Source organism: Crinia signifera, chromosome 19 (genome assembly GCF_055691185.1).
Source record: "Crinia signifera chromosome 19, ASM5569118v1, whole genome shotgun sequence".
Lineage (NCBI taxonomy): Eukaryota > Metazoa > Chordata > Amphibia > Anura > Myobatrachidae > Crinia > Crinia signifera.
In genome coordinates, this window is record NC_139226.1 from 124,112,866 (window position 1) to 124,133,219 (window position 20,354).

The 20,354-nt window shown below is 45.3% G+C and overlaps 1 protein-coding gene across 16 annotated transcripts in view; it reads right to left on the reverse strand.

Moving 5' to 3' along the window:
- Window positions 1–20,354, reverse strand: part of AGRN (agrin) — a 445,469-nt gene that overhangs the window by 99,993 nt on the left and 325,122 nt on the right. For all 16 annotated transcript variants that reach the window (XM_083163268.1, XM_083163265.1, XM_083163264.1 and 13 more), the window contains 3 exons: window positions 15,103–15,324; window positions 9,628–9,822; window positions 6,256–6,456 (listed from right to left, as the gene is read on the reverse strand). In XM_083163268.1, the coding sequence (XP_083019394.1) occupies window positions 6,256–6,456; window positions 9,628–9,822; window positions 15,103–15,324 (618 nt within the window). The remainder of the gene's footprint in view (window positions 1–6,255; window positions 6,457–9,627; window positions 9,823–15,102; window positions 15,325–20,354) is intronic.

Genomic DNA, 20,354 nt, shown 5'->3' on the forward strand with positions numbered 1-20,354 from the left:
GGTTTTTCACTGTTTTTTTGATCCGAATGTCGACACAGTCGACATGGACACAGTTGGCAATGAGAATCGGCCCCTCGCATCGCTCGCTATGCTTCGGGCACGGTGCCTCGCTGCGTTTGGCACACTATTTTATTCTCCCACCACGCCCTAGTGGATGGTAGGGCATGAAATACCGCCTGTCGGCACATGTCGGCTTAAAAAACAGTGAAAAACCCATGTCGACCTTATGACCAGTCGACCTTCCTCATGTTGACCTTTATGCAAATTCGACCTTAAGTCATGTCGACCTTGGCCCATGTCGACCTTAAGTCAGGTCGACCTTCCTGCCAGTCGACCTAGTGGGGTCGACCTAATGACTGTAGACCTAAGTTCATTCTAATAGATGACCGCATCCCCTTTTCAGGAGGGTAGTACCAAAGGGGCAGTGTACGGGGCATGGTTTCAGAATCTGTGTTATCAAAGCCCCTTCATACACTGCAGTCTCGCTTAGGTCGTAAGGTGGGGCTACATACAATAACAATCACTGCATCATGGTCCCTCCCACTTCACTGCAGAAATGAAGGGGGGGGGGATGTTTTACTCTCCCTGGAGTGCAGGAGAACTCCCCCTAAGTAATGCTGGAGTCTCAAAAAGAGAGCACATTGTTAACAAGGGCCTTTCTGAGTGATATCTTTAATGAAAACGTGTACTGTGTATGGTGGTTTCATCTGCCCCACCTGCAGCCTAACCTGTGCTTCTTTTTGCTTCGCTAACACAGTTGAATCAGGCCCCTAGGAGCAAATGTGCAATCTCAGTTTATAATATTGTGTCGTTGCTGAAAAGAACATATCCTCCCATACAATGCTAATTGTTTTACACATTTTACAAAATCACAAAGCTCAACCTTCTCTAGGAAACTGTAGCGAACAGAGAGCAAAAATGTTGCAATGTGAAGAATATATAAAGTACCAATCTGATAAATCTGATGTTGCCTAGGATTCGGTATGAAATCCCGACGGTCAAAATCCCGACAGGGTCAAAATCCAGACAAGGTCAAAATCCTGACAAGGTCAAAATCCCGACATTTAAAATCCCGACATTTAAAATCCCAACAAGGTCAAAATACCGACATATAGAATGTACAGGTGAAAAAGTCAACATGACTTTCGGTCGACAGGTTGCGAGGTTGACGGGTTTTTTTCACTTTTTTTTTACCCGAATGTCGACACAGTTGACATGGACACAGTTGGAAGTGAACCGCAACCGCTCGCTATGCTTTGGGCACGGTGGCTTGCTGCACTCGGCACACTATTTTATTCTCCCACCATGCCTTCGTGGATGGTAGGGCATGAAATACCGCCTGTCGGCACATGTCGGGTCAAAAAACCGTGAAAAATTGTCCAATCCGATTTGGACTATATAGTTATAGAGTTATCCAGAACATCTATTTATCAGAATTACAGCTAGTGGGCCCATGCAAAAGCAGCAGAGATAGCCACACAGCATTACACCAGTCGTCAAACCCAAACAGTCCCCACTTGGTGCCAATGTTCCTCTGTCTAGTGTTTGTGCTCTCTACACGATCATAAATGCTGCATTCTTCTTTTGATAAGAAGCTGCTCGCCCATAATTTCGCTGGGGGCCAGTTTTGTGGAGTCTTCCAGGGATAGGTACATTCCTGTAATGACCGTGCTTCTTCCAAGCATTAATGACAAAAGACACAGCGCCAACTGGAATAGGGTGTGAGAATCAGAAAGGAGAGATTTTCAAGCTCGGGTAACTCCTTCTGGCAATGATCCAATCAATCAATACGCATTTCACACCATCACAATCCGGTGCCTTCTGGAGGAGCACACCTTGTCACATGCCTAGGGCTGTCCAATCACTTTTGTCTACATAGTGTATAAGAAATGTAGCTTTATGCAATGGAAAATGAAAAATAAATATGAACTCAAAACACAAAAAGAACACTTAATTTGGGCACAGACTATGCAACATGTCCTGCGATCCAGAGAATCAAACCAACTTACAGGCATCGTGCACAACACGTATGGTGTACGCACTATTGCGTTACCACGAGTGCAGATAGTCTTTTCTGCTGTGCTGCATGGCCAAAGAGATGACCTGGCATGCCGCTGATATATGGCAGGGTCACTTGATATATTGTTCAGTGTGTACTGGCGACTGATGCAGCATTACATCGGTCATCCAATTGGCCTCAATCCGGGATCATAAGCTAAAAGTAGCAAAGTGCAATACTGTTTAAACGGTGTCTTACATTGATCATACATGCCACCTATCTTCCCTATTGTTCTAATGATAACCCCTAATAACCCTCAATCACTTCAGGACATAACAGCAGGATCTAACTCGTAGACTTGGTCAGGACTGCCATCCTGGACTGTATGGAGGGCACAGGCAGTAGAACTAGTGAAGCATGTTTGCCACTGTATCACTCGCATCTCTATGGAAGATACTAATAATAAAACCAGCTTCTTCTATAATTTGAGCAGCAGTGGATGTCCTTCCAAGTGACTCATGTACAGGTGCTGATTAACAGGTGCAGTGTAAACACCAGCTGCCCAGACCTTGCCCATACTGCACACCCCTCCCGCTGCCAAACAAGTGCATTATAAATGAAATTTTAAAGAATAGAGAAGCACGGTGTCATTTTTAAAATCCAGAGCTTGCATATTTACAGAGCAACATTATCTTGAAGAAAAATAAGGCTAAAATATGTCAGCAATTTTATATTTTCTAATGTTTAATGTATCTCTATTTTGCAGAGGAGGGTTAATGCCTAAGGGGGGAATTCAATGTCGGGGCACGAATGTCGGGCTGGCCTGACAGCCGTGACCCTGTCCCGTTCTTGGTCTGCTCAACCAAGATTTTGCAGGCGGGATTCAATGTCCCGCCTGCCGCTGGTCGAGAAGGGGGTGTGGCTGCGAGAAGCGGCCAGGAATCAGCAAGCTGCGGCTGGGAGCTCGTCACTTCCCGGCCGTTCTCGGCAGAACAGTCTGACTGCTTGTGAAGTCGGGCTTGTTCTGCCGAGATCCCCTGTTCAATGCTGTCGGGGAAGACAGCATTGAATAGGACCCCGCAGCCATATCCCCTGTCGGGAATGGCTGCGGGAGCTTGAATACCCCCCTTAGTCTGTTTCATTAATAAAAGCAGTCACTGGTACCAGAGCCATAGCGGGTTCACATAATTCCATTCTATCTTCATAGAGTGCATGATAATTAAGGAATGTACTCCATGTTCAATCATTATCCTGACTGTCAGAATTCAATCCTCCGTCAAAAACGCAGTGGATTGTCGAAAACAGCTGCAGATTGTTGAAAAGGCCACAGATTTGACAATCCAACAGCCGTTTTGACAATGCAGATTCATCTTTTAAAAGAAGTTGAGGATCGGGACCTGGGGAGTGAGAGTAAACTGCTTATACCGATATTATCTGTTATGATGGGAGCCGCAAACAGGCTAGTATTAAATTATTGGATAAAACCCATTGCTCCGCCTCCAACGCTTACGGAACTTAAAAATGTACTACTAAAACTGATCTATATGGAAAGAAGAGCAACACTACCAGATGTGGAAAGGGGTATTATCCGTTTTTACAAAAAAATGGGGTCCTTACATAGACATGTTTAGATGATCACATTAAGGATCATATCCTAACGTTGTTTGAGAACACTGAACGGTATTTATATAGACAAATCACAACTTCTACCTCTTCATGAACTGCACGGTAGTTAAATCTGCTGGTTGTTGGTGGCCTGTCACAGAGCCGGCCCTAGCCTAAATGACGCCCTAGGCAAGATTTTGGCTGGTGCCCCCTAGCACCACCACTAGTTCCGCCTCTGACCCTGCTCCCCTTTCCCAGCACCATCAACCCTCATCATAGCAGTCATCATTTTGGTGCTCCTACCCGCAATATTTTAAATAGAAACAGTGCACTCATTCGGTGCATGGCCCAAACAGGGGTGTGTTCTTGCTGGGAAGGGGCATGGCCACACAATAGTACCCCCAATTCACATTATGCCACACAGTAGTGCAACTTTATTCACATTATATCATGCGATAGTGTCCCTTATTCACGTTACATGACACAGTAGTACCACTTTACCTTATATACATTACTCCTCACATTATTCACATTATACCCTTAGAAAAAGAATCCTGAGAAAATATTGTATTTTAAGCACCTCCATGGCCACACTGCAACCCAGTACAAAGCAGTGTGTGCTGGGCAGAGGAGAAGAGCTGCAGCTGCTGCTGTCACTTAAGGGGAGGGGGTGCGGGGCCCCCACTGGGCCCTTCCATCAGACTTTGGCCTTGGTAATTTGTACCCCCTACCCCTTTCTCTCAGCACCCCTGATAATACCACACAGTAATGCCCCTTACACATGACAGACATTATTAATGTCCTTATAAACATAATGCCCCTTACACATTATGCCAACCTTTATTAATGCGCTTCATACACATAATGACACTTGTATAAAAAGTTGTCCCCGGCTGTGGCATTACCTTGCTGGCTGGTTGGCTACGGTGCTGGTTCTTGACCCCTACTCATTTTGTCCCCCAGATTTTGGGAACCAGAATCGGCCCTTGTGCCTGGTGCTGGTTTTAAAAAATCAAGGGTAACCCTATTTGCTTTGTCCCATGCCTTTTTTTTTTTACTAAAAAACGCACATTATATACTAAAAAAATGTGATAATATGCGATTTCAGAACCTTACTAAAAATCGCATCCCATTATATTTTTACCCTTCATTTCTGAAGCTCCGACAAGCAACTGAACCATTGATTACAGCACACAATGGCTGTACAGTAAATCCTTAGCAGAATCACTTTCTCCCATGGTGTAACCTCTATGACAAGCTCGATGCCTCCCATAAGAACAGTAGAAAAGATGAGCAGCTAGAACATAATTTTTACATAATTAATATATAAACACTTTATTTTTCGCATGAACGTGAACAATTTTGCTAATTATGTTATGTTTCCTCTTTCATGCAGCTGAGCATAATCAAGTAGTATTGATGCATCAGCAAATCAGAGACGAAGCTACTAGTGGTGTGAATCCCCAATTACCAGCACACCTGCACATCCTAGCAGTGAGAACAAATTATCAAATTAGCAGAAAAAAATCATATTTATTTTAGTTAATACCAATGCATCAAATCAGATGTGGGGAAAACAGTAGTACTCAGTCTAGTGGCCCCCATACACTATGCGGTTTGGGCCCCGGTTTCGCCCAAGTCCGGAGGATCGGGCCAAGAAATCAGCACCAATCACATGTGTATGACATCCGATCCGATGCACGTTCCCCTGCGCATCAGACTGGAGTCGGAGGGGATGCTTATTATAGCATCTGCAATGTTTTGCATCTGATATGGTTCAATACTAGGTGTGTGCCAGTGGTGCGGCAACGCTGGCATACACCCATCTGAAGAGTGGGGAAGCGTCGGGATCTGCATTCCCGGCGGGTGGCATTTGGTGCTTGGCAGGCAGCAGGCTGGACATTTAAAAAAAAAAAAAACACACAAAAAAAGGCATACGCTGATTGGCTGAAAGAGAGCTCTCACAGCCTATCAGCAGCCGTCCATTCTTCTGAATGTTTTTTTTTTTAATTCCCCTGCCCCTGCAGCTTGTCAGTAAAGGCTACACATGCGCACCAGCTAGGTGGTCTAGAAAATGTGAACTGTTGGTACAGTAGATCTCGGGGACCTGTTTTTGCCATCCCTACAGAATATCGCACCGGCAAACTTTTCACAGTCGTATTTTAAAGTGCTGTTGTACACACAAATCAGGGAAATGGGAAGGAGCTAAAACTAAGTGTCTGGACCTGGGCTGAACTATGTAAGAAACAGTTGGGAATGGATGGTACGTTTAAGCCTCCATTGCTGTATAGATCAGGCCGTCCCAGGATAATTTGCACTGCAAACAGGCTCCTATGTTACTAGACCAATGATTCATTTTAATGTATGTTTTACCTAGCAACATGCGGGAATATTGTGGAATATGATAAATTAGTCATTGTGAAGCGGAAACACATGATTTAAAGAGAAGTCCCATAATTGGTAAAATGCAAATAAGGCAATTACCGCGGCGATCATTTCCCCATCTCTCTCTGGCTTGCATCTACTGTAACTTTATTCTCCTCTGTAGATAATCTTCACTAGTGCGACCAAAGTATGACCTGATTCAGAAGCCTACTGATTTGTATTTTCATAAGAAATAACAGGAAAAGCAGGGTAGGAAATTGCATTACCGTCTTCACAGGACCCCGTCCGAGAAACATCGATTTTCTTCTTCTGCTTGCAGGACGCAGCTTGCAGCTCGCACTGGTTGTCATAAGTGACTCCATCACTGCCACACACCGGTAGGTAAGGCTGGCGCACACAAGGCTGGCACACACACTGGCTGTTTACACATTTGGCACCAAAGCTACAGATGGTGTTTCCGCAGGTTTCTGAAAGACGGAAACACAGAGAAGACGTAAGAAACATAAAGACTGAACATTAGTACTACACCACAGAGGCCGGATCTGAGACAGAAATATCCTGCTGCGCAAATCAGCAGATACGGCAACGCACATTAGAAAAACATTCGCCAACTCATCTAGACTTGGAGCATATGGATATAGTATGAAAACATACTGTTTATGCATTGTGTAAAGCAGTGGTCAGGGAACAAGAGTAAATGACCCCAAATGGGTTAAAAATTTAATTCCTGAGGGTAATGGTTGGTCGCCCTGCCGAGGCACAGCCGGCCATGCATATGAATCTATATGCATGCCCAGATGTGGCTGAACAGCGCAACCGTCCATTACCCCCATGAATTTCATTTCATTGCATATATAGATTATGTAGGCATGCCCAGCTGTGTGTGTTACAGTACTGTAGTGTACAAGGACCTGAAGCACTGTTTGTGTATAACACGTTTCCCTGTGTGATGCCCCAGGCCCCGCCTCCAAGTCCACCCACTTCTTCAGTAGAGTCAATTAGTTGTTGCGCTGCAGTTCTTTGCCTGCTTATAGGTTCCTGTTATGGTATACCTATCTCTAGTCTAGGGAAAAATCACACATCAGGGGCCCCCACACTCCAGGTGGGTGGTGGGTGGGTAGCAGGCAGCGGGTCCGGGGTCAGGGCAGCGTGGGGCAGGCAGGGGGGCCCTGTGGTGGCTGGACAGTCAGTGACGGGGTCCCTGCGGCGGATGGGAACTAGTTCCCATCCGCCGCAGGGACCCCGTCACTGCCCATCTGCCGCAGAGTGGGAAGCACTGCAGCAGTGCTGGGAGATAGATGCCGTGTTCTCCCACTCACCTGCCAGCTCCGCATCTCCCCTCTTCCCTGCTCTCTTGTCACACTGTCTCCGGTTGGACCTTCCTTGCTCTCCCCGCCTGATCACCCCTGTCCCAGGCGCCATTATCACTGGTAACTGTTCTGATGCATACTTATATAGAGATTACATGTACAGCTGCTAATCAGTGTTGCTGGAAGACCATAAGACACAAAGCTGGGCCTCAGAACGGAGTCTAAACACTCTGCAATCACTCGGCGTAGAATCCACAAAGTGACTGTTACCTGAGCAAAGCCGTTTGCGCAGCTGCCTTACCAATATACTGTAATACGCAATTCCCTGGTGTCTTCAAAGCAAAAAAATAGAAATCTATGAGGCGCATGCAGACAATTACAGAGTTCCCAGCGCTTCCAGGACAAAATATATGTAAATATAGTCCACAGTTACAAATAAGGTCATCGCACACATGTGCCTGATGTCCAAATCACGGCTGCTTCACAGAATTGCGTGTAACGTGCACGGTTACCATAGGTCCTCCACTGTACATAATGTAGTAATAGGACAACAGAGAACTGGTCCCGGGAGGTAAGTAACGGGATGGGGAGGAGCAGCAGCTGAGGTGCATATGGTGCCTCACTATCATCATCATATAACTATCATCATCATATAAATTTATGTGTAGATAATGGAAACACTTATGCGCTCAGTCAAGGTGTGAAAACTTACCTTAATAATATGCCTAATAATGCAGCCTGTGAAACAATACATCGATCACAGGTACTCTAGTACGTAAAGCCTCGATCGCAGCCTGAACATTATAAATTAAGAAATGATTGGGGAATTTCCTACCAATTTATCTACTGAATGCAAAGTTTTGATTGAATACTTTTTTATTTTAAAACAATTAAAACATATGGAAAAAATTAACTTTGTGCCACAAAATGTTCATAGCCCTTGATAGCATTGTACTACTGTCCTCTGTGTGACAGCTCCGCAGATGGAAAATGACAAAATTGGGTAATTTCGCTGTGACACGATGAAGCCAGATCTTTGATCGGTACTGTTCTTTTTTCACTATTTATATAGGTATGGAGAACGCTCGGTTGTGTTGGATACTACGGTGATTTATGCCGCATCATGTGTTCCCTTCTGTAGCTGAGAGCTTTAAATATAAATGTGTAAAAAAATATGTTCTCCGTTCTGAATTATTTTTACCTATCAGAGAAAAGTGAATTGTCAGAATGTATGAGAGTTTTATGGCGAACTAGTGAGAAGAAAACATGATATTGGTCTAACAGGAGCAGAGTCTCGGGCGCCAGACGCTCCTATCTTGGCTTTGAAATACAGTCGTCTGCACAGAAATGAGGATATTTGATCTAAAGTTGTGATTAAAGGAAATATATATATCATTTATTTCTAGATCGCTTTTTTATCCAAAAGGACTATACAGTATTTGCCCACTCTCTCAGAATGTTTTGAGACTCTGAAATTTTAGGGAGATCTCATTGGCACCTGAAAGAGTAGGCAGCCATCCCAGGTTCCGCCCACTTGTCCGGTGAAGTAGGCGTGTCCTGCCGTATGACATGATCTCACCAGATCGCTTAGAAAATGCCCCTACATCGCTCCATGTAGGGGCCATCGCAATAGCAATGCGCAGCCCGGCAGGGCAGATGCGGCCAGGAGCTCGGTGGGTGGCTGGGCATGGTGATGTTGCCGGTTGCCAGGAGCTAGGTGGGTGGGCGGTGTCATCGGGAGCTGGGCAGGATGGGTAAGCGAGTTCTCCGGGAGCTGGGTGGGTAGGCGGGGTTTCCGGGAGCCGGGCAGAATGCGGCCAGGACAGTGTAGGTCAAGGGGGCTTAGGCTGTCTGTGCGCCTGTGTGGCCTGCGCAGCGTGACCTATGACCTCCTCACGCTGCGCAGGGCCACACTGCCGGGTACAGGGGAAGCCGGGCAGCGTCTGAGCGATGCTGAGACCCTGCTCGGCATTAGACTGCGCATGCGCAGTCTAATCCCGAAATCCCGGGATTGGAAACTCCAATCCCGGGATTGAAATCCCGGTGTTTTGGGGGCCAAATCCCAGGATCCCTGAGCGATCTGAGCAATTTAGCATCGCTCAGAACGCTCGGCACATCTCCACGTGTGTAGGCCCCTTAAGGAACAATGGACTGGCTTCTTCTGTAATGGAAGGTGGTGGGGGGGGGGTTACTTAAACCAGATAGAATAAGTGGATAAACACATGCCTAAAAGCTTTGCTCCCACTAAATCAACATGATTGGACAACTCCAGTGACCGCGTACAGCATTAAACACAGTCAGACAGATTGGTTTGGATCATTTACTTACTGCAATCTCCCTGCGCTGCCACCTGAAGGTTAATTTGTTGAGTGCAGGCTCGTACGTGGAGCTCACATTCACTGCCATATGTGTTGCCATCAGTGCCGCACACAGGTTGGGCAGAGGGGACACATTCCGTTGGGCACACACAGCGGCCAGTTTCTGCCTCGCAGATGGCTCCAAACTGACATTTCCTGCAGAGATCTGCAATAGAGTAAAATAAAATAAAAAAAGGTAAGAAAAAGCCGTAAATATCCCGCAATCTGCTTTCCGACTGCATTGTGTACGTCATTCGTCTGTCCTCCCAAGAAAGCATGGATGCACCTGCACCCACTTTAATTAATTGACCTGCCACCCTGCGGTAATACATCAGATGCCATTAACTCGACACAGCGTCCTTGAGCATGAAGACAAGGTCAAAGGGTGTGAAAAGGAACACTGCATAAAGCTACCATTCACTGTAATTGCAATGGGTGAGGGTGGGGAAACCAATTTACTTCATCGAATCCTTTCTAAATGTACCTCTTGGGGAAAATGTCACTATTCATACAAATTCAAAAAGAAATGGGAGAGGAAGGTTTAATAGAACATTTCTCTACCGTCTATTGCATTTGTAGATTTTACCGCACTCAGGAAATCAGCAACCAGTGAGATTGTTGTTTGAAAAAACTTTGATTTTTCTCTTGAAAGCAAGTTGCCCTCTGGAAGGTTCTCAACTGAATCCGAACTTTTTGCCCCAAGCAAATACGGTTCCGCTTTCAACATAATTTTTTTTTTTGTAATTGAAAATACAATTCATTTATGAAAATATTCATTTATTTTTCTCGCTTCATAAAGCAAAAACGTTTATAGAGTCAGAAATGGATAGAATGAATAAATAAATTAGAAAAAAAAGTAGAAGGTTCATGAAATATAAAAGACAGTATTCTTGTAATGTGTTTTCAACGAAGAATTTTCCAAGCACCCAAAGCATGCACCAGTATGTTAAAAGGAGTATACACCTGACTTGTATCTGAGCTAAAACTTTAGCCACGTAGGATCTGAGTGCTGCCATCCAATGGCCACATTAACATGAAAAATGAGTAAATGTTTGGAGTTTCGAGATACAAACAATGGATTGTTCAAAGCATCTGTCAAAGGATATGGAAGAACTCCTATCCCCTGCAGAATGATCGTTTAAAGAGGATTATTTTCAATTTACACGTATATTCAGAATACATCATATTGGTAGCCCAGGGCCAACACGACAACACTAGGCCTAGTGGCACCATAGCAGTGTGGGGTCATCCTCCAATAGTCATATCAGCCCTAGTGTGCCCCACCCACCCCACACCCACTAATCCTTCTCTCCTCCCTATTATTCCTTCCTACTCCACTACCCCCCCTCCCTTCCCCCTTGCTATACTCCTCTCTTTAATTCCTCACTCTCCCCCTCCATTCAGCTCTGCCTTCTGACCTATCCCCACACTCTCACCACAATTTCCACGAACAATAGCAGCAGGCAAATGCCAAACTCATTCCCATCCTCCCTCACTCCATTGTTCTATTTGTGACATCTGAATTCCATATGGGTTTGTACCACTATAGCGGCATCTACAGTGCGATCATTTTATATCTAACTCAACCTTCTTTCGCTATCAAGACATGGTTCTCTCCCTCTGAAACCACAGCTACTTTCTCTTTTAATGGCATCTTACAGTACAAGTCCTCCTGATAACCAGCATTGTGGCACACTCCCCGTCCTTTCGTATCCAATCCCCTCAACCAACCCACCCACTCCTTCTCCAGCTTTAAAGTGCACTCTATTTGCCTCTTCTACCTTCATTACCAATGTGTTTTAGTCATTATGATACAGATATCCCGGCTTTAGGGATGTCTACGGTCCTAAGACCGAAGCTGGTAGGGAGAATATCAACAGGGACTCCGTAGGTGCCGTAACCCTCCTTTATAGCAACCCAACTATTTGCTGCTTGACTCCTGACCCTCCCCGCTAATTCCTAAACCTAACCCCCGCCTAAATCTTTCCCCCTTGCCCACAGCCTAACCTTTTCTAACCGCAGCCTAACCTTAAGTCTCACCACTAATGCCTTAACCTAAGCACCCCCCCATCCCCAACTACACGCTACCGCTACCCACATACTCACCGATTGGGATGCCGACTGACTGTATCTCGCATCTGCATCCTGAACTCTTTGAAGTTCTGGTGCAAGTCTTCTGACAGCAGTTGGAATGCAAGCGTTGGTATACTGAATGCCGATGTTCCGACCACCAGGATGCTGCCCGCACCCCGTGGTGGTCTACCACCCCTCTGGCTACTACTACATAACTTTCCTGCCTGGCTTCTCCACTTTCTCCCCTTTATCCTGGGTGGCTTCAATCCCCCTCTGGACAATACCATGGATGCTGATACTTTTAAGATACTCTCCCTCATCTCTACATTTTATGTCATTCAGTCGCCCACTCACCCTCCACCCCCAGTAGTCACCTGTCAGGACCTGGGTAGAAATCCCGGAATGCTGAACACGGGATATTCGTCCAAGACCCTTTCACACTGAGATAAATCCCGGGTTGATGTGCGTTCATGTGCAAAAACCCGGGATATTTTTGCAAGTGTGAAAGGGGTATAAATGATTTTAATATTATGGATGCTGACTGACAAGAATTAAATACCAATAGTGTCAGTCAACAACCATATTGTTAGAATCATATTTAAGCGCAGAGTATTTCCATTTTTGTAGTTAAGATTCCCACTTGTTGAGCACTGCTTTGGATGGACTCCCATAGGTCTGTTAATTCTTCTGCTGCAAATTAATATATTCATTTTATGTTCACACTTTTGAGTACTATTTACATCCATCAGCATGCAATTTTTGGTGCATGCAAGGCAATTTTGACTAGATCGTAGACTATCATTAGTTAGACAAAATCGCTTATCAAAAATCTCCAGCGCATCTAGTCAAAATTGCTTAGTCAATCTCACTTAGTCAAAATTGGTCATTAGCCAATATCGGCTATAATTGGGGCATATTAGTGACCCCTGTAGAAGAAAGGTTAACAAACTAATAATACACTGTGATCCCATATTCAGGGCCGCTGACAGGGGGGGTCTAGGAGTACTGGAGTCCCGGGCCCCTCTAGTCCCAGGGGCCTGTATGGCAGCATTACGGTTAGTACCGCACTTCCAGAGACGGGGACCCTTAACAGCAGCACTAGCAAATTATTAATGTATCAGTGGCACTAGCCGCCAGCCAATAGGAGCTTCCTGATTGGCAGCCAATCAGAAACCTTATTCATAATGCTAGTGCTCAGCATCAGCGTCTCTGTCTCTGGCAGGAAAGAAGGGGAGCATGGAGTGACCCCGACAGACGAGGAGGGGGGAGTTGCTAGGTAGCTGGCAGCATGAGTTGACGGAGCAGAGCAGGAGGAGAGCCTGTGATCGTGATGGGACCCGCGGCACACAGCTGGAGCAGGTGAGCCAAGCAGGCCAGGCTCAGATTAAGGCCCCTGGTGTATGTGTATATATATATATATATATGCCACTTACACTGTAGCACCCAGCCCTAATGGGGCCCTGCCCAATTGGTCAGTCCAGGGCCCCATGATTTGTGACGGCAGCCCTGCCCATATTGCAAACTTGTTTCTGGGGTACAATAAATTAAATGCCACACAAAAGTGTTAGACAACCCCCCCCCCCCCCCCCACACATAGGATTCCTGCTTCCCGCCCATACAGTCACAGACACAAGGTCCCTCATATGGATGAGTCCCATGGCACAGTCTGATGGGAGGGTATACGCAGCAAAGGTACTGGATCACATAGATTGGAAATGATGGCTAGGTAATGTGCACAAACAGGCAATACAAGCTAAACAAATTGCTTATCGGGGAAGAGGGAAGTGCCGTGACAGATATTCATGTGCTCAGTGAGTGTGTGCGGCGCATAAATGGACACACACACTGTATCACAAGGAGACCGTCTGACACTGGTGCTGGTGAGAGAGACAAAGCCGGGAGCATCCAAAGCTAATAACAGTGCACAGTCTCTGACCTGTTGTTCATCCACGCTCAGCACTTTCATCGCTTGCAACTAGGAGCACATTCCGAGACCTCATCATTTTCCCAGGACCCGGAATCTCATCTTGCAATAAAACAATATCATGTGGGAAGTAAAGGCATTAACCCTTTCGCTCCCGTTACATACAGTGCCAGACAGACCACATTCAAAACCCAGCTGTTTTGTAAAAGAAAGTGGAGTTGATAAAATCTGTGAATTTGGGTAATCTGTGTTTCTGAAGCTGCTCCCGAACTACAAGTCTCAGCCTAGCCTGCCAACCAGCGGCTAAACATGCTGACATTTCAAGATAATAGCCCAAACATTGGTGTGTCAGTGGGTACTGTCATGTGGCATTGGTGTGCCAGTGGGTAAGGTCATGTGGCATTGGTGTGCCAGTGGGTACAGTCATGTGGCATTGGTGTGCCAGTGGGTACAGTCATGTGGCATTGGTGTGTCGGTGGGAATGGCCATGTGGCATTGGTGTGTCAGTGGGTACTGTCATGTGGCATTGGTGTGTCAGTGGGTAAGGTCATGTAGCATTGGTGTGCCAGTGGGTACTGTCATGTGGCATTGGTGTGCCAGTGGGTACAGTCATGTGGCATTGGTGTGTCAGTGGGTACTGCCATGTTGCATTGGTGTGCCAGTGGGTACAGTCATGTGGCATTGGTGTGTCAGTGGGTACTGCCATGTGGCATTGGTGTGTCAGTGGGTACTGCCATGTGGCATTGGTGTGTCAGTGGGTACTGTCATGTGGCATTGGTGTGTCAGTGGGTAAGGTCATGTAGCATTGGTGTTAAGTGGGTATGTTCAGGATGGCGTTATCTAATGGTGAAAAGCTAGCTGCTCAGATGTTTATGGAAACATCGGAAAATGGCATAAAAATGCCAACCAGGTGTTTCTGTATCATCTATGGTAAAAAAACCATCTGGTGGCAAAGTATTCCACATCCGTCATAGGCTATTGGTGGTTTTGAATCACTGATGGCCAATGGCCATCCCTAGTTTCTTTTTCTCTGCTACCAACTCAAAATCAGCCACTTGGCGATCTGCATTCAGTTATACTATCGCTAGTATTGGGAGAAATATTCAAACTAGGCATTTAGAACGGGCCAATGAACCGTTGTGCTGCTATACATTATCAGACATAGGACGACATTCAATTAGAGGAGAAGAAACATTGGGAGGAAAAAGGATGGCTTGCATGATTTAACCTAATTAGATTGCCCAAAAAAGAATACAATTTCTGTTTTTGTGAGAAACATACCCATTTTTACCCAAAATATGTTTCACCTTTTCTTTAACCTGCCTTAGGCAGGAGTAACATAATCTCTGAAGAGCCATTGCAGCAATTAACCACACGAAAACATTGTGGGCAATTGAATACCCCTATATTAGGTGTATGAGCACCACTGTCATTCTCATTATCACTCACCACAGGGTCCCTTGTGTTTGATTGTGATCGCCTTCTTAAGCGCACAAGCTGTAGCCTCAAGCTCACATGGATTGCCATAAGTGCGCGAGTCACTGCCACAAACGGGGTCATACACGCTCTGGCACACTTGCTGGCACTCGCAGACCGGCTTCCTGTTTTTCACGACACAAGCCGCTCCAAAACTGCACTCCACGTTCAGGCAAGGACTGGGAGCATGAAGATCTGCAAAAGAGGGGGAGAGAGATCAGCTTAGACACCTGCTGTGACAAGGTTCCGCGGAGAGCACATCTACAAGCGCCCCCTGAGCAGCAAGCAGGGCAAGCGGGGAAAGTACTGCATGCTTGTCGTACTCTGCCCCTAGTGGAAGGGGATGGAATATCAAGCTTTAGTGCAAGGGCTCCTCACAGTGCTGCTTTTAGAGGTCAGCTGCACAGCTCAGATCACTGAACAGGCCATTCTTAATACACCAAAAAATGCAATAGAGCATACAGAATTTGTTAACACTCACAGAATTTGCAAATGAAAATATTACAAAACAAACGCAAAGCAGTTTTCATTATGGTTCATTAATATCCAAATTAAACATGTTTTACTAATAAATTATACATACAATTTTTGTTTGTTTATTTTTTTTTTTCATCTTCAAAGCCGATAATTACAACCTCATATAAGTAAATAAAATAATTGGGATTTTTATTTCCAAATGCTGTGAATGCTACAACACTTCGTACGCAGCCATTTATTTAGTTTCCACACGTTGGCATGCCCTTATTTGAGTGTGCGGAGCCTAATTTATGTTATTACTGTTTATGTCCATATACATTAGTCGTTTTTTTGGTGAGTACTTTCCAAAGTGCCGCTTTACGTGCCAACTTTCCCATTTGGATGTGCAGCAGAAAGGCCCTTGATCAGGGAAAACACGCAGTTTTCATTAATTGGCATAAATGTTAAGATGTGTACACAAGGGGGCGATTTCAGCATGTATCGCTGGCGATATGGTTGCTGAGCGACCATATTGCCAGTTTTTCCATGAGCCCTTCATGGTCGCTGACCGCAGGAGCAGGCTGCTCTAATTATGGCTAAAAATTTCTAGTCAAAGGGCCAGATGTATCAAGATTCACAAAGTGATAAAATGGAGAGTGAAAAACAACCAGCCAATCAGCTCCTACCTGTCATTTTTCAAACCCAGCCTGTAACATGGAAGGTAGGAGCTGATTGGTTGGTGGTTTATCACTCTCCACATCGACACAAGCTTAAGGTCAACATATGAACATGGTCAACACAAAAGGTCAACGGGAGTTTTTCACTTTTTTTGTCTATGTTGACATATGTCGACATGGACACAGTATAAATGTAGAGCGTCCCCTCACATGGCTCGCTGTGCTTGGCACACTATTATAATCTATTGTAACTCTATGCCCATTTGGATATTAAAGTATGAACCAAGTCGGTATAGTCGACTTAGGGTATGTCGACCATTCTTACGTGTCAACCTAGTACAGTGATGGCTAACCTTGACACTCCAGCTGTTGTTGAACTACACATCCCAACATGCCCTGCATCAGTTTTACTATTTGGCCATGCTAAAACTGATGCAGGGCATGCTGGGATGTGTAGTTCAACAACAGTTGGAGTGTCAAGGTTAGCCATCACTGACCTAATAACTGTCGACCAATAGTGGTCGACCTAGGGACTGTCAACCTTGACATTGTCGACCCAGGGACCAGGTACCAATTAAAGTAACCCACTTCAATATTTCTCACGGCCAAACCAAATCATGTCACGCTTGCACGAGGATTGGCACCTTTCACCTTTGGGCCTATCGGGATCCGGATGATAGCTCAACCGGAATTAGGTTGACTGCATATGGTCAACATGCATTAGGTTGACAGGCACAAAAGGTTGACATGGTCTAGAACAGGGGGGGCCAAACCGGTCCTTGAGATCTACCAATGGTCCACGTTTTCCAGGTTATCTAGCTGGTGCACAGCTGTAGTCATTACTAACTGTCACATTCCCCAGATCACCTAGCTGGTGCACAGCTGTAGTCAATACTAACTGTCACATTCCCCAGATCACCTAGCTGCTGCACAGCTGTAGTCATTACTAACTGTCCCATTCCCCAGATCACCTAGCTGCTGCACAGCTGTAGTCATTACTAACTGTCACATTCCCATACCCTCCAACTGTACCGCTTTTCCCGGTACAGTACCGGTTTTTAACGGTCTGTACCGGCTAAAATATGCTGTACCGAATGTACCGCTTTTTTCACAGAACCTCAGGGTGATTGAGGGACTCTGGGATCTGTAGTTTAAAACTGACGACTGATCTCCAAAGAGCGTGGGGGAGCTGCCTGCCAGGACTATATCTCCCAGGGTGCACGGCGGGGGGGACGCAGCGGGCCTGCCTCTCCCTGCTAGGGGATAGCCTGTGGTTGGAGGATGTCACGGCACGGCTGTGGGGAGACTACAAGTCCCGGCATGCTGCGTGCGGCCCTTCGGCCGTGCGAGAGTGACTGTAGATCTCTCTCTCCCCTCCCCCCCGCCGCCCCGCACCGCACCGCACCCAGCCACTACAGCGCAAGCCGCCGCCGGGATAAAAGAATGGGCGGCGTGATGTCACTAGTGGGCGGCCTAAAGTGCCCCAGCACAGAAAACCCGGCTGTGGCGACTAACAGCGGCCGAAGTTTCAAGTCATCTTCAATCCAGACCCCGCACAGCCGATGGGGACTGAGGTAGGGACAGCCAGCACAGCTGTCTCTTTTTTAAATGGGATGCTACAATTTTTTTGAATATGAAGTGCAAAGTAAAAGGGTCGTGGCCACTCCCCCTTTACACATGGCCACGCCCCTCTATCTATAGCCACACCCCCGTACCGATTTTTAAGTCCAATATGTTAGAGGGTATGCATTCCCCAGATCACCTAGCTGGTGCACAGCTTTAGTCATTACTAACTGTCACATTTTAAAACCTGCTGCATTCATTCCTACTATAGATCCACAGGTTGCCTGGAAAACATGCACCGTTGGTAGATCTTGAGGACAGGTTTGGCCACCCCTGGTCTAGAAGGTTGGTCGACAGGGAGACAAAAGGACGACAGGTTTGAATGGACTACACATTTTTTTGTAACCGTTTCATCATTTAGCATCCACACGAATTACGAGCGGGAAGAGTAACCTGTGCCGAGAGCATGGGTAACAGAAAGAGGCACCTTGCCCAAAGCATAACGTGCAAATCGGTACACTAGTCAGGGTCACATGAGGTTTCAAAGTGGTAAATGGCAAGCAAAAAAAGTGTGTTGACTTATTTTTTTGTGAACCATTTCCATGTCAACCTTTTTGAATAAATTAACATTTTGTGCCTTCCGACCTTTCAGGTTCTACCTTTAACATGTCCACCAACTGAAGTGAGATAGTGGATAATGGTCAATTTTGACTAAGCCAATTTTGGCTCAGTGCACAAGTGTGTATTTCGAAGGGCGATAGCGTCGCCGCGTAGACGTGAAATTGCCATCGTCCGCAGTGTACACCTGGCTCACTTGCTAGGCGATTTTGACTATCTAGACAATATCGCCAAGCCAAATCTCACCATGCGCACACCTCTTAATACTATGGGGCAATAATAATATTCATTTTTCCCTCACATCTTCTGGGAGAGTGGATTCTTTGTGCAGCATATTTAGATCATAGCACCAAAGCAATCTACAATATATAAACATATCTGTAATAGGCCACATCCAAATCAGTCTAAAAGCAGCCCTGGTTCTCCAACAGAGTAAGCAAGCTATTAGGCAAATAAAATGGTCATAATCTAGAATTTCACAATATGGCACCAAACACAAAATGGCTACCTTCGATGACTGCCATCATCCATATACCAGCTGTACCAAAGCTGAACCCACCTCTGTCCTGATATGGAGCAATACAAGTGAAACATGTTAATATGCGATTAGCTATACACGTACCCTTTATACAGCAAACAACGTAGATCTTTTTTTGTCAAAAGGATAATTGCTACCTCATAAACGGACCTATTTATGTGGGCTCTCTATTACTCTAGGGCCTACCATCCACTGCAGGGGATAAGAATATGGTGTTTTTGGAACAGAGCGAGTTAAACAACAAGCAAATCCTGACAAGTTTAGGGAAAATAACATCTGTTATCGTTTCATTGCTTTCACTTTGCAAACATTTTTTCCTCTATATTTGAGAAAGTGTAGCCTGAAATTAAAGCTATTGTGAGTGTTCTATCTGCCGAGATCCTGGTTTCCATGGCGATATTAGTGGTTGTAGGCCTTTACTTCTAAATGTAAATTCGAAATGCTTAGAAATTGAAATATAGCAGATCAAAAAGCCGCACAAAGCAACATCATGAGAATTCTTATGCCGCTCCGTAAAGTGCTTTTTTTTTTCTTTTTTTCAACCATCCCCAATCTCCATTATTCACACGGAAAACATGTTGTGGTTTCTACCTTTTTAACAAATGTGTTGCATTGTACTTATTGAGATTTTCTTATTCTCGTACCTCCTACTTTCATAAACGTAGAGCTGAGCACATTTTGCAGCGTTTTTCTTTTTTTCTTAGGCGCATGGAAAAAAAATTCTTCGGATATAATTCTTTCACCGAGTCATTTTTTTTATTATGCAATTTAATCTAAATACAAATAGCCAACACCGATATTTATTATATTATGAACTAACGTATGAAAGAGTAGTATATATAGACACATGTATACTGTATTTAATGAACACGGGATTTAGCGGCTTTCGGCGTTTAGGGCCTCTCGACTGGGTATGCAAAACTGTTTTACATAAAATATATATGAGACGCGGGCAAGGTGGATTTATGAGGTACTATTTCTGATGTTATTGCAACCGTATATTTTAAGTGACAAATGGTTCCCCCTTGCTGCAACAGCTAGTGCAGTCCTGCCACCTTTTTCCTGAACCAATAAGCTGAGCGGAGAAATCTCGCCAGCTCTCGTATTGTAAGCCTCACTCCAGGACCACCGCTGGTAATAGAATTCTGTTACCCTGACACGTATCAGAGCAGGTTTGGATGAAAGCAGACGTCTGATGTAAGAAAAGCCTCCTGCACCCATTCCCGTTATCGAGCGACATTGGTGCTACATTATCTGGGTCACATCACCATGTGTGGGGAAAACACATCAGAAACTGTTATATACCATAGTAGCGGTTATGGGTCAATGTGTTGACCCTATTTAAGTCGACATGCATTGGGTCCACACTGAAG